This window comes from Hydra vulgaris, chromosome 15, assembly GCF_038396675.1.
Source record: "Hydra vulgaris chromosome 15, alternate assembly HydraT2T_AEP".
Classification (NCBI taxonomy): domain Eukaryota; kingdom Metazoa; phylum Cnidaria; class Hydrozoa; order Anthoathecata; family Hydridae; genus Hydra; species Hydra vulgaris.
The window spans coordinates 55,775,001-55,791,035 of record NC_088934.1 but is presented as its reverse complement, the minus strand read 5'-3'; the positions used below and the strand labels follow the sequence as shown (position 1 = coordinate 55,791,035).

The 16,035-nt window shown below is 28.5% G+C and overlaps 2 protein-coding genes across 2 annotated transcripts in view; one reads left to right on the top strand and one right to left on the bottom strand.

Moving 5' to 3' along the window:
* The window catches only part of LOC136092340 (INO80 complex subunit B-like), a 55,034-nt gene that overhangs the window by 29,703 nt on the left and 9,296 nt on the right, over window positions 1–16,035 (top strand). Inside the window, exons 5-9 of the mRNA XM_065820341.1 lie at window positions 5,651–5,780; window positions 10,275–10,332; window positions 10,451–10,554; window positions 11,879–11,935; window positions 12,000–12,106. Coding sequence (XP_065676413.1) covers window positions 5,651–5,780; window positions 10,275–10,332; window positions 10,451–10,554; window positions 11,879–11,935; window positions 12,000–12,106 — 456 coding nt within the window. The remainder of the gene's footprint in view (window positions 1–5,650; window positions 5,781–10,274; window positions 10,333–10,450; window positions 10,555–11,878; window positions 11,936–11,999; window positions 12,107–16,035) is intronic.
* LOC124812554 (heme-binding protein 2) overlaps window positions 14,099–16,035 on the bottom strand; it is a 10,820-nt gene continuing 8,883 nt past the window's right edge. The window contains exon 2 of the mRNA XM_065820342.1: window positions 14,099–14,751. Within this exon, the coding sequence (XP_065676414.1) occupies window positions 14,237–14,751 (515 nt within the window). The 3' untranslated portion in view covers window positions 14,099–14,236. The remainder of the gene's footprint in view (window positions 14,752–16,035) is intronic.

Below are 16,035 nucleotides of genomic sequence, written 5' to 3'. Positions count from 1 at the left end.
CTACCTATTTTTGCACAAATAAAATATAATACAACATAATATAAAATATAATACAAAATAGTAAAATAAAATACAAAAAATTGTTACAAATGTTACATAAAAATGTCAAAGATGACATTAAAAAGAAGCCATTAATGATTTTATAGCAGTAATTATTTAATACTCGAAATATTATTTAATTCCATTTTTTTTTTAAATAATTTTTTTAAACAGGTCTTCAACTGTTTGTAACAATATTGTCACAGTTGACTAGTATAAAAGCATGTTTTATTTCCTGGTATGTTAAGGCGTAGCTAATTTCAAGTGATTCTCTAACTTTATGTTTATCATACTCTGATTTTAATGCTAGAGTTTTTGGATTTGACCAATCAAACATACTATTACATTCTCTACCATTATTGGTTGCCCCAGATGCATCCATTTACCTTTTAAATCGTTTTTTGATATTCAATGCATCTCGTTAAAAATTTTTTTTTTGTTTATCTATATACTGCGACAAGAGCATGTGAGTTAGTAGACACCAGGATTGCTATTGGAAAATAATTTTATATTGTTGTTACATAAGAAGTTTTTTAACATAAGCAGTGTAGTAAAAATTATTCTGATATTGTAAGGTTTAAGTAAAGTAAAGGTATTTTATTTTTTTTTAATATGTATTTTTTTTTTTATATCTTATGACATGTTGAGGCGTAGTTTGGACCTGCTCTTGCAGCCAACCTCCAACCATTATCACATCGTCATAGTGTTGCTTCTCTTTCTCTTTTCTACAAATACTATAATGGGCACTGCTCTAAAGAGCTTGCGTCTTTTGTGCCATCTAATAAAATTTATTCTCATGTTACTCGTCATTCAATTAAGTCTCATCCTTTTTCTGCGACTGTTCCTCAGTGCTCCAAAAGCGCTTATTCGTCTAGTTTTTTTCCTTGAACATCAGTTCTTTGGAATTCGTTTCCTTCATCTTGCTTTCCTGATTCATATAATTTGCAATCCTTTAAGTTGTCCGTCAATCGTTATTTTGCTCTACAATCTTCATCTTTTCTTTTCCAGTAACTTCCAACTTTAATTAGTGGTTGCTTGCAGCCTTGTTACCTTTTAAATATAATAACCTTACCTTTTAAATATAATTAAATAAAATCTGTTACTGGGAAAATCTGTTATTCCTCCACTCTTGCATGGTTCAGATTTTGCTATCTCACCTAAATACAAAGCGAAATTGTTTGCTAAGAACTTTTCATCAACCTTATCTCTTGATTCCACTAATTACATCCTATCTGATATAGCCGACAAACATGTTGATCCACATTCATTTCACTCCAGCTTCTTATCTAAAGTGATTTCCTTAGACTCTTATACAGCTTGTGTTCTTAGAACATACCTCTTGTCTAGTCTTGCAGAAGTGTTTTTGTCTATACTTTCAAAACTATTCAACAAGTGCTTATCAGAGCCTTGTTTTTTAGCTTGCCAGAAAGTGACATCTGTTATCCCTAATTTTAAAAAATTCCGAAGAGCGATCTGACTTGTCTAACTACTGTCCCATTAGTCTTCTTCCTATCATAAGCAAGATTTTTAAGTCTTAATTAACAAACACTTAACCTCTCATTTTGAATCTAATAACTTACTTTCTTATCATCAATATGAATTTTGGTTTTCTACTGCTGATTTGTTAACTTTACTAACTGATAGATTTTATCATGCATTAAATAGATGTGGAGAGGTTAAGGCTATTGCTCTTGACTTTTCTAAAGCCTTTGATAGAGTTTGACATTTTGGTCTTCTCCATAAGTTCTCTTTTTATTCTTTTGCAGTTTATCACATTTTTATGATTATAGAATCCTTCCTTTCTTAATTGTATATAAAAGTAACCCTTGATGGACAGCAATCTTTTTCTTTTCCTGTTTATTTAGGGGCTTCTCAAGGTTCTATCATTGGCCCTATACTTATTTTAATTTACATAAATTAAATCTAACAGAAATTCTCTTATCTAAGGTTGCATTGTTCGCTGATGATGAGAAAGAAAATAATAAGTGATGACTATCACTTATTATTTTCTTGATAAAAAGGTAGCACTTACTGATTATGTGAAGAGGGTATTTAAGCTTGAATATGATAATGATAATTTTCATTTACTCGACTAGATTATTTACTAGACAAGAAGTAAACATTGTAATATCAGAGCTAATTGAGATAAGTTCCCTTGTACCAAGGTACTACTCATATTCTGAGTAGGCGGAGCTGGGATTTGAACCTGCAATTCTGCTGCTACGGCCAATAATTAATTTGAATTTTTTAGCAGCGCTTTAACCAACTGAGCTTTCCCGGCTCAGGATTAAAAGGATTGCACTTTTGCTACATCATGGGCTCTCAGTGTAAGGATTATCTTTTTCCGGATTTTTCTGGAACTCCTGATATTTTTTTTAAACTTTTAATTTTTCCGGATATCCAAAATATTTTCCATAAATACAAGTTTAGGTATATATTTTTGTAATATATGTGTTTTGTACGCTTTTTCACTAATCACTCATAAAAAAATTATAAAAAGTTTAAAAAAAAAATTTGAAACAACTCAGCTAAAAGCAAAATTGAAAGGAAAATAAGGGAAAACATATTCCGGATTTTTTCTGGATATTTTATCCAAGCAATTTTCCGGATTTTTAAAACATTACCTTGATGATCTATGCTCAGTGGCTGGTGAACTTTATCTCAGATAAAACTCAATTTTTTCAGCTAATCATTATCGCAACAATCTAAATCTTCATATATTTATGAACGGTAATGTACTCAATGAGTCATCTACCCTTCGTCTTCTAGGATTAACTCCTCTTATTTTTCTTGGAAACCATATATCAAATATATAAAAAATATGCTAAAGTTGTATCTCTTTATTGTGCTCGTCACTTTCTTACTTCTATTCTTTATCCCTATAAATATCAAATCATTTCTCGTATGGAATACAGCAGCCATATCTGGAGTAGATCTACGAATGATACCCTTTCTCTTTTAAATAGTTTGCAAAATTGCATTGTGACCATAGTTGGACCTGCTCTTGCAGCCAACTTTCAACCATTGTCACATTGTTGTAATGTTGCTTCTATTTCTCGTTTCAATAAATACTATAATAGGCACTCCTCTAAAAAATTATTTTCTTTTGTAAAATTCATTCTTGTGTTATTCGTTATTTATCTAAGTCTTTTTACTGTGACTATTCATATGTGCTCCAAAAATTCTTGTTTGTCTAGTTTTTTTCCTCGAACATTAGTTATTTGGAATTTTTCCTTTCATTCATATAATTTGCAATCTTTCAAGTCATCTGTTAATCATTATCTTACTCTGTCAACTTCATCTTCTCTCTTTCAGTAACTTCCAACTCTTGTAGTGGTTAATTTAATTTTTTTTTTGAACTTTTGTTATATAATTGATCTCAAAATAAATAAAATTTATATATGTAAATGGTTGCTAGAAAAATGTGCCATGGGCGCCTCTGAATTAGTTATTTATCAAGTGTGTGTAATATATATATATATATATATATATATATATATATATATATATATATATATATATATATATATATATATATATATATATATATATTTCTTTAACTTCTCCAGTTTTACTTTGAAATGAATAAAAATTTGTAAATGTAAATGATTTTTTTTTTAACATCTTTACTTCCAACAAGGCTGCAAGCAACCACTATTAAAGTTGAAGTTACTGGAAGAGAAAAGTGTTTACAGAGCAAGATAATGATTAATAGACAACATAAAAGATTGCAAATTATATGAATCAGGAAAACAAGAAGGAGTGAGTTCCAAAGTACTGATGTTTGAGGAAAAAAACTAGATGAATAAGAATTTCTGGAAAAGTCAAAGTAAAAGAATGAGACTTAATTGAATGACGAGTAACATAAGAATGAATTTTAGTAGATGGCAGAATAGATGCTAGCTCTTTAGAGCAGTGCCCATTAAAGTATTTGTAGAAAAGAGAAATAAAAGCAACATTACAACAATGTCATAATGGTTGGAAGTTGGCTGCAAGAGCAGGTCTAACTATGTTTACAATGCGTTTTTGCACCTTGTCTTAAAGAGAAAGAACATTATTGGAATTCGCCCCAGATATGGCAACAGTATTCAATACAAAGATAAATTTGAGTAATAAAATGATTATTCAAACCATTACTCAAAATAATGATTATTTAAACCATTACTCAATAAAAATGATAATTTAAACCGTTACTCAATAAAATAATAATTTGAACCATTACTCAATAAAATAGTAATTCAAACCATTACTCAATAAAAACTACAAAAAATGAAATATAGTTAGTATAGCAACCATTTTTAAAATAAATTTAATTAATATAATTTGAACATTATGTTTCCGAAATGTTGATTTTTGCATTGAAGCTGCTTAGACTTCTTGATGCAGTTTCCTTAGTTTTATTTCAATGAGGCAACCAATCATTTCAGTTCTCTTTCAATAAGCTAATTAATCATTTTAGTTATAAGTTCATGGGATTGAACTCAATTAGTTATTTTGATTGTTATCAGCAAATAGTTTGCAGCTGCTTTGAATTTAGACATGTTGATAAATGAAATTTTCAACTTTTTTTTAAAACAGCGCTTGTGCTTTTTTCATACCATTTATGTGCTCATTTACATATATAAATTTTAATAGTTGTTTGTTTGATTTCATACTTGCAATGTTTGTTTGATTTCATAAGTGAACCAAAAAAGTAAAGTATCTTGCATAAAACTTTTTTAAATTGAAATAGTTAAATTACATAAAAATTTTAATAACCATAAAAATATTATTTTTATAACCTATCAGCATATTTAAATAAATTAACCATATTTAAATAAATTAACCATATTTAAATAAATTAACCATATTTAAATAAATTAACCATATTTAAATAAATTAACCATATTTAAATAAATTAACCATATTTAAATAAATTTGACAAATAAACTTAGTGGAAAGAGTGTTTTAATTCACTAACTTAATAAATTATTAAATGCCTTTTAAATTTTTTTCTTTTTAATTTTGTAGACAGTTAACTATAGATACACCAGAATCTGTTAAAATGATTCTTGTGCATCTAGTAATGTGAAAATGAATCCAGTGTATAGTGCATAGTGGTGTACCTCTTGAAACCACAGACTCAAAATATTTTTTATCTTACAATTTTTAATTATACTTTGAATTGTCTTTTAGATCCATATATAATAACTTTTGTACTAAATTGTAAGTCTTGCTGCAAAAGCATTTTAAACATTTTTAAAATCATCACTGATTAAAGCTAGATATTCAAAACATAATTATTATTTTATATATGTAGCAGTTTCAGTTTTGATTTGTTTATTTTGATTACTTTTTTTCAAAATAAATACATCAGAACAAATACATCAGAATAATTACATCAGAATAAATACATCAGAATAAATACATCCGATAAATACGTCAGAATAAATACATCCGAATAAATACATCAGAATAAATACATCAAAATAAATACATCAGAACAAATACATCAAAATAAATACATACAAATACAACAGAATAAATACATCAGAATAAATACATCAAAACAAATACATCAGAATAAATGCATCAGAATAAATACATCAGAACAAATACATCCATTTTTTAGTAATCACAATGAAGAAGATTCTTTATTGGATGAAGAAGATTCGTGGTTGGTTGCTATGGAAAAAGGGAATCTTGATAGTTATGGTGAAATAAAAAAGAATAAAGATCCAGCAGTGATGACCGCAAGACAAGTAAATTTTTATCATTTCTAATTTACAATACAACCAAGTATTATTTTTTAAACGTTTTGTTTTATTTAGGCTCATTTGTTTGGGTTAGGTTGTTAAATTTACTAAACATACAATATTACTTAAGTTTATATTCATGTTGTCTTTCTTTTAATATTTATAAATGATTTTTCTTTTTAAAATGATCAATCTGAAAATCTTAGCCTTAAAATGGTCAGAAAATTTTATACAATAGTAGCAATGTGTTATAGCAACTTGCTTCTTAAGCAAGATTCCCCGATTCTTAAGCAAGATTCAGAGTTTATTGAATTTAATTACCATACTCTTCATGACAACCAGACAAATAGTTTGAAACTATTTGTCTGGTTGTCATGAAGAGTATGGTAATTAAATTCAAGAAATGAAAGGCTCCTTATGTGGTATTACACAGTATTATTAAACTAAGTTTTAAAGACTATTTAGAAATAACTAATATATATATATATATAAATATATATATATATATATATATATATATATATATATATATATATATATATATATATATATATATATATATATATATATATACAGTAATAACTGACAGGTTTTATCGTGCATTAGATGAAGGTGGAGAGGTTAAGGCCATCGCTCTTGACATTTCAAAAGCGTTTGATAAAGTTTGGCATGCTGGTCTTCTCCATAAGCTTTCTTCTTATGGTGTATCCGGCAACATCTTTAAGATCATTGAATCCTTCCTTTCCAATCGTAGCATAAAAGTTGTCCTCGATGGACAACACTCTTATTCTTATTCTGTAACTTCAGGGGTTCCTCAAGGTTCTATCCTTGGCCCTATACTCTTTTTAATTTACATTAACGATCTTCCAGATATTCTCACATCTAAGGTGGCATTGTTTGCTGATGATACTACCATTTATTCTTGTCGTGATAAGAAACCAACACCCTCTGATTGTCTGGAGGGGGCATTTGAGCTTGAAAAGGATCTCACTTCTGCTACAGCATGGGGCTCACAGTGGCTGGTGAACTTTAATTCAGATAAAACTCAATTTTTTTCAGCCAATCGTTATCGCAATAATTTAGATCTTCCTATATTTATGAACGGTGATGTACTCGATGAGTCACCTACTCTTCATCTTCTAGGATTAACTCTTACTTCCAATCTTTCTTGGAAACCATATATCAAATCAGTTGCAAAATTAGCATCTGCTAAGGTTGCATCTCTTTATCGAGCTCGCCACTTTCTTACTCTGGATTCTATTCTCTATCTCTATAAATCTCAAATCCGGCCTTGTATGGAATACTGTTGCCATATCTGGGGCGGATCTTCTAATGATGCCTTTTCTCTTTTAGACAAGGTGCAAAAACGCATTGTAAACAAAGTTGGACCTGCTCTTGCAGCCAACCTTCAACCATTATCACATCGTCGTAATGTTGCTTCTCTTTCTCTTTTCTACAAATACTATAATGGGCACTGCTCTAAAGAGCTAGCGTCTCTTGTGCCATCTACTAAAATTCATTCTCGTGTTACTCGTCATTCAATTAAGTGTCATCCTTTTTCTGTGACTGTTCCTAAGTGCTCCAAAAATGCTTATTCGTCTAGTTTTTTTCCTCAAACATCAGTTCTTTGGAATTTGCTTCCTTCATCTTGCTTTCCTGATTCATATAATTTGCAATCTTTTAAATCGTCCGTCAATCGTTATCTTGCTCTACAATCTTCATCTTTTCTCTTACAGTAACTTCCAACTTTAATTAGTGGCTGCTTGCAGCCTTGTTGGAAGCGAAGATGTTTAAAAAAAAAAAAAAAAAAATATATATATATATATATATATATTCTTTGTGGCTGGTGAGCCCCAACTTTTTCCAATGTACACCATAACGACAAAACGGACATTATGCTATCCCGCTGGATGTGGTTACGATGCTCAATAACCTAATGACTACGCTGACACTCACGCACAGGTTCATTCGGAAGCTCTATAATACATATCGAATCAGCATTCGCTGACTATGTGCTCAGATCTAAAATCTCACTCCATAGCACATCATTCCACACCAGCACGGGGCAGTAGCTCTTTTGGCTAAGAGTGATGGCTTGTGGCCTACGGTGACTAATGTGTGCATTCGATCAATTGAAATCCATTCTGTAGGTCTTATGTCTGGCTCTGATGTGCTAGCCCATAAGCGCAAGTAGAGTGAGTGTGTTTAGCTTTCTATTCACCTGATTTGAAAGTGGACGAAAACATAACAAGACCATACTAGATGACCAAATGGTACATACAAACGCACTACACCATCACACCTGTAGACATCAACAGTCTTTAAAATCAGTATATCAAATATTTGTTCTTTGTTACATATGATCTACACACAGAGTGACTAGAGTGTTAGTTGCTTCTCCCCCTGCCCCCCGAGCATCTAACTTTATTCTTCTACTTCACAAAAGTCATTTTATATTTTCTTATAATTTTTATTATTTATTCAACAACACCATCTTCAATCTGTTTTTATTTTCACATCTCCCAGGTCTGCATAACTGGGCGGCTATGTTGGTCACTTTTTTGCGATCTTTGTGTCGCATAAACAATTAAAATTATTCTTTGTGGCTGGTGAGCCCTGACTTCTTTAAATGTACACCACAACAACAAAACAGACATTAAACTATCTCGCTGAATGTTATTACGCCACTCAATAACCTACTGAACAATACTACTGGATAAGTTTAGACATTACAATCTCATTAGGTTTTTTAATGACTACGCTGACACTCACGCACACGTTCCTTTGGAAGCTCCACAATGCATGTCGGATTTTAGATCCAAGCACATAGTCAGCGCTCCCTGACTATGTGCTTGGATCTAAAATTTCACTTCATAGCACATCATTCCACACCAGTATGGAGTCACAGCTCTTTTGGCTAAGAGTGATGGCTTGTGGTCTACGGCGACTAATGTGTGCATTCGATCAATTGAAATCCATTCTGTAGGTCTTACATCTGGCTCTGATGTGCTAGCCCATAAGTGCAAGAAGTGAGTGTGTTTAGCTTTTTTATTCACCTGATTTGAAAGTAAATGAAAACATAACGAGACGACCAAACGAAACATACTAATGCACTACATCTCACACCTTTGACATCAACAGTCTTTAAAATCAGTCAATCAAATATTTGTTCTTTACTATATACTTTTGTTCATAATCTTTTTTTGCCTTTATTCTTGTGTATTTACTCAGGTTTGAATAAATATTTTTATAACAAATGTATTCTTGGTTGAAATGTACTGAACAATACTACTAGATAAGTTTAGACATATCACGATCTCATTAGGTTTTTTGTTTCTATCTAATTTTCTTGATCTCACGTCGCTGAGTTAGTATGCTGTGGTTTCACTATACAGTCTTCACTAATGTTCTTTTGGTCATTTTGTCAACAATATTGTTTTTTAACATTTTATTTTTCAGTGGTTATAAGCTATTAGTATAAAATCGTATTTATTGTCTCTGTTGTTAGTATAAAATCGCATTTATTCTATATGTTTATTTTCTCACTGTTCTCTGCCTACTGATTATATGTTTGTATTTTTTTATCTCTGGCTAATCATTTTTTAATTAATCTGAGTCTGTTTTGTGTGATAGCTATTGTCTCTACTAATCAGGCAAGATTTATACTTCTCATACTATTGGAGTTGCCACATTTTCTACCTCATTTTCTACTAACTACTTTTGTACTAACCACAAACCATCTTAACTTAGTTTCGATGTTTATGAGTGGTATTTACTTATTATGTTTATAAGACATATTTCAGCGATAAAAGAAACAGAAGTTACTCATAATTAATAATTACTATTTTCTACCTGCTTTGTGTTATTTCTATACATTAAAATTGTGTATTTTAATACATGCGCATACATGCATGTGTACACGTTTGTCTCTTCTAGTGTAAGTGTGCATGATTTTTATATGTATTTACATATTTGTTTATAATCACACCACCCGCATCCCTCACCACCCTGACAAGATCTCTAAAAAATGTTAGAGCTGTTTTAAAAACTGGGATAGGGATTAGGATTTTTGGCTTTTGTAGTGTAGTCCTATTATATTGCAATATTGACTAGCATGATGTAGAATGCAGGCAGTGACATCTGTTGCAAGGACATGCCCCTGATAAGTGGCGTTAGTAATGGGGTGCGTTTTAATTTAAAATTAATTTCTGCTATTCTTTATCTTTAAAAGTGAGTTCTGCGAGGTTGCAAGGGATGTTGCAGGTTGTACTAGATAACATGTTCCCAATAGCAGGATGATTGTGATGATTATGAACCTGACCTGAATCTTTTATATTTATAAAATTTAATTTTGTTCAAATAAAACAATCTTTTGTCTTAGTTATAGCTCTGCAATGTCTTTTTTGTTTTCTCTTTTGTTTTTATTATTCTTATTATTTTTATTTAGCTATTGTTATTGTTTATATTATTTAGCTTTTTATTTACTGTTATTGTATTTAGCGTGCTTTAAAAGGAGAAAGTGTTGAAGGTGAAACCGAACTTTTGCAATTACCAATGTGTAAGTTTTTAAAGTTCAGTTTTTACCTAAAGTTTCTCATCAATAAAATTAAAAATTGAAATAAAGGACTGATTCAATCATATTTTTAATTGTTATGTTTTGTTTTTTTGTTTCTTAGATCCGGAAAGAAGTGTGGAAGAAGTTGAAGAGATTGAAAGAAAAAGAAAGCTCAGAGCAAAAAAAAGGCGTCAAGATTCTAAACAAAAAATTGAAGAAACAAAGGTTATTTTTTACATTTGTTATTATTATTATTTGTTTGTTTTGTATTTGCTTTGTCTGCTTTGTTTTGTTTCTGTCCTTACTCTATAACCAAATAAAACTAAAATATACGTTAGTCAACATTTTTCTAAAATTGAAATGTTTACTCAGGAAAAATATAGCTAAGGAAGTTATTGTTAGTTATTATTAAAATTTAGTCATTATTAGAAAGTTTCATTTTATTTATTAAGTTATTTTTTTAACTCTAATTATCCATTATATTGTAGCCCAATAATGTAAGATGGTATTTTAAAAAATTACTGAAAAAAAGAAATTTAAGTTAACTTATAAGTTTTTTAAGTTTTTTTTTGCTTATTTTTATTTAATTATAAATAAATAAAAGTTTGTAATGATTTTAATAAATTCATGAACAAAGTTTGAATTTTATTCAACATCATTAACAATGAGATTTTAAAAAATTCTATTGTTATATGTAACTTTTATTTTTTATTATTTTTTTTTTGTTTTTTTTTTTTAATGTTTTTAGTTTAAATACATTGTTTTTAGTTTAAATAAATGTTTATGGGTAAAATTAATTAAAATAGAAATAATCAATTTTTGTAATTATCTAAAAACTTGTACAAATTTCCATTTATTAATGGTTTCAAAATTAATAAAAAACTTTTTTGTTATTGTGTTTGAATAGATTGATAAAACTTGTTTAAATTTTAAATTTAAATAAAATCTATTGTCCCTAAATGATTTAGTTGTAATGATTCAAAAAAAGTATGGCACAAGCTTATTTTTTTTTATCAAGCAATTCAAACAAAGTATGGCACAAGCTTATTTTATTTCATCAAGCAATTCAAAAAAAGTATGGCACAAGCTTATTTATTTTATCGACCAATTCAAAAAAAAGTATGGCTTAAGTTTATGTCATTTCATCAAACAAACCAAAATATGTTTTGGCTGTGTTGTAGGCAGATATAAGCTATTAGTTCAAATAAGAACAAAATCTTTTTCAAAATTGTATTTTTGCTTATTTTCAATTGTTGCAACAACACTATACTTCCTATTCTTACCATAGTAACAAACTTTAAGTTGAAAATATTCAAAATATATTAAAAAGTATTAATCATATTTAACATCTAAAAATAAACACTTAAGATAGAATAAGATAGAATAATACTTTGGTGTTCTGCTAACTTTTGTATAGTTAAGGTTAAAAAAAGTTAGATATTAACAAAAAGTAATACAAAATTAATAACAAAAAAGTACTCAAAATAAAATGTTTATTTTTTTTCCTAACTCATGCTATACACAAAATTACTAAAATGTTTTGTTTTAGATTCAAACTATTGAAAAGTTGCTTACAAAAAGTAAAGTTAAAAAAGAAATTACCAAGGTACTAAAATTTAGTTTTTAAAATTTACTTAACAGATATTTGTATCTTAGAAATTAAATTTTAGAACACAAAAAAATTGGGCGCTCATATGCGATATACATCTAATATAAATGGTTTTTTCATCTCGCTATCGGAAGATATTGAATTTCCATTGATCAAGCAAGAAATGAGGTTTTTTTATATCTTGTCCTTATTATAGTTTTTTTTAATTGTTTACGAACAATTTTAATATTAGTTACAATGATCTATGGGAAAGAAAGGAGGGAAGCAAAATATGTAAGTAGTAAGCTTTAAACAAACTAAAACACAAACAATCTCATTAGAATTAAAATAAAATCAAACGTATTCTAATAAGTTTTTAGATATAGCAGTGTGGTTAGGCCTTGATCTTGGCCTTGCCTTATGGCCAAAAATTAAATCCTTGGCCTTGGTCTTGGTCTGGAAAATTTTTGCCTTGGTCTTTATTGTTTTGGCCTTGGCCTTAAAAAAACAACAACATTAAAATCAAGAATTAAAAGTTTTCATTTTTTATTTTTATGTACTTTTGTTTTTGGCTTTCATATATATATACAAGTATCTTTTCTTATTGCTTTTGTTGAATTCTGTGAATAACCTTGGTCTAATTTCACAACACGTTGTTTTATTGTCACAGCACTTTTACAGGCCTTGACCTTAAAACTCTTGGGCTTGGCTTTGTCCCTGGCCTTGTAACTTTTGACCTTGGCCATCTAACATGTGACCTTGACCTTTCTACTTTTGGCCTTGTTAACAACTCTGACATGGAGGATGTTTTCATCAAGAATGTTTATATCAAGGATATTTACATTAGGGATGTTTACATTGAGAATGTTTACGTCAAGGGTGTTTACATTTACATTAAGAATGTTTGTGTCAACAAAGTTTACATCCAGGATGTTTGAGTATATTTACAATTAGTAATAGTTACTAATCTAAAATAGTGATAATAATAAAAATAATGATAATATTAATACTATGATATGATAATAATAGTACTAAAAATAGTGATAATAATAAAAATAGCAATAATAATACAAAAGAAATTATATTAATAACTATATTAATAACGATAATTATAATAAAAATAATAACAATAGTAATATTAATATTAATAATATTAGAAATAAAAATAATATGAAAACTATAATAGTAATAATAACAATTATATTTGATATAACCAAATAATAATGGTGATGAGAATACCAATATAATAGCTTAATAAAAATTAAAATAAGAAAACAAAATATATTTGAAATACTAAAATATATTTAAACAATTAAACACAGTTGAAAAAGAGAAAATATAAGATAAATAAAAGCTTAGAAAATAATTATAATAAATTTATAGAAAGATTTATCAAAAACTTATAATTATATTATTAACAATAATTATAATAAAATTAATAACAATAGTAATATTAATACTAGAAATAAAAGTAATATGAAAACTATAATAATAATAAATATAATTATAATTATTATTATGATTATATTTAATGTAAGCAAAGAATAATGGTGATGCTGAATACCAATAAAACAATTTAGTAAAAATTAAAATAAGAAAATAAATTTTGTTTGAAATAGTAAAATTTATATTTAAATAATTAAACGCAGTTAAAAAGAGATAATATTAGGTAAATTGAAGATTAGAAACTCATTTTAATAATTATTCATTAATTATAATATATTGAAATAAGTCAAATAGTTTAACATAATTAAGAACTTGGAATAAATATAGAATGTTTGAGTTTGAATTTTAATGTTAGAAATAAATTATTGTTAGAGCTTTACATTGGAAATGAGTTGGCCCTAAAACAGCATTCTGATTAGATTGTTCCCAAACTTAACAAGAATATTTAAGATAAGTCTGAAAATCAATATGATATATTTTAAGCAGGTTTCATAAATGACAAAATGTTATATTTTAGCTAACATTCTGTTTGGTCTGCTTAATTTTAATATTAATTAGATTAAGTCTTGATTTGTTGAAGAGCAGACATTAAACAACATTAACAAGTTCATGATTTTATCTTTTTTAAAGTTTTTTTAATGTTAGGTTAGTGTCATCTACAAAGTGGTAAGCAGTAGAAAAAGAAATTAATAGTTATAAACATTTCAACATTAAACATTGAATCTATAATAAGAAAACTGCTTTTGCAATTCAATTGGTAAGCAAGTCAGTATTAGCAATACAATATTTAGTACTATCAAAACAACAGTTCTTTTGCTAGTGTACTCTTTATTTTTTATTTTGGTTTCCGTCTTAATGAAGAGAATTATTTGATTAATCATTATTTTCTTCGGCATCGTTGTCCATTTCTACTTTACTCTCCTCTAATTCATTGCTTTCTTCTTGGTATGTTTTTAAACATTTAAAATCACTTTCTATTCTCTCACCATACAACCAACATTCAAAGTATTTTTGCTTGCCAATTTTTTTTGTTTTAATATTGTAAAATGCAATAAAAAAAGAGTGTTTATCAAATGTTTCTTTGTTACTCATCAATTTAGCGTGTAAAATTTGAAAATATTTGTCTGTGTTTTCCTCTGCAAAATTCTGGCCATTAAAAATGCCACAGTAGTATATGCGTTTGTATTCTTCTTGTAGGAACACTGTACTATCCAATGGTCCAGGGGCTTCGCATGAAAAATGTTTTGATATAAACATTGAAACTGTTGTCTTGTTTGTCTCAGTAAAACTACTATTAAGGTTTAGTTTTGCATTAAGTTCGTTTGAACAAGTCCTTTTCAATGTTACTATGCAAGGTTTTGGTAGTACCCATTTTTTTTGATTTTTGCCTAAATAAAAAATGCACTAAAATAAAATTACTGATAGTTACTGATGTGTGTGTATATATATATATATATATATATATATATATATATATATATATATATATATATATATATATATATATATATATATATATATATATATATATATATATATATACACACATACATATATATATATATATATATATATATATATATATATATATATATATATATATATATATATATATATATATGTATATATATACATATACATATATATATACAGTATTGGACAAAACATTTGCAACCAACATCGATTAATGCTGAAAAGTGTTCCTAATTTTACATGTCTTAAAAACAAAACAAACTATACTACCACAGCAAACAGTTCAGGAGTCTGGAGTCATAGCATGCCATGACATGAGCAATCAGCTGACAGGTGACACCACACAGGCAGAACTTCGTTGACAAGTGCTATTTTGCAGCGGACAAAACAAGTGCAACTTTTTTGGTTTGTTTCATTTTCTTAAATCTGGTCCGTGTCAATGTCATGGAAGTTTTTTAATAATTAAAGGAAGTATCCAGAAGTTTCCAGAAGCATGCAGAAGCTTCCAGAAGTTTCCAGAAGAAGCATCTGGAAGCATCCAGTAGCATCCAGAAATATCCAGAAACATTCAGAAGCATCCAGGCGCATCCAGAAGCATTGAAAAGAAGCATCTAGAATCTTCCAGAACAGGTTCACACAGGTTCATTTTACTATATAAAAGACATGCAAATCGACATGTAATTCAGTCAGTATATGGAAGTCAATCAGTCAGTATTATCAAGACAGTTTATCGAAGTGAGTTTTATCAAAGTGTTTTATTGAAGAACATCAATACAAGAAGTGAAATACAACAATTGTTTCATTACATCAATACAGTCCACATCCCACCAGGACGTGTTCCACAGAGCATTATTGTATCATCACAAGGTAAATGTAACACGGTAAGCCTTGAGAAGCGTGATTATTTATTTTTATTATTTTTATGGCTTCAAGTCCAAAAATGGCTTCCGACAGTCTTTGGATTGGAACTAAGAAAGAAAATTATTGGCGATTACGTAAGTGGAATGTCACAAAAAAGTATTTGTGATAAATATTGCGTGAAAAAATGGACCGTATCAAGACTACGTTCCAAATATCGTTCTACGGGGAAGTTGGCAGCAGATAACAAAGGTGGAAGACCGCGTTCCACCACTTCTAGAGAGGATTCTATGATCGTCAAATCCATCAAGAAGGATCCCTGGATATCATCATTCGAGATA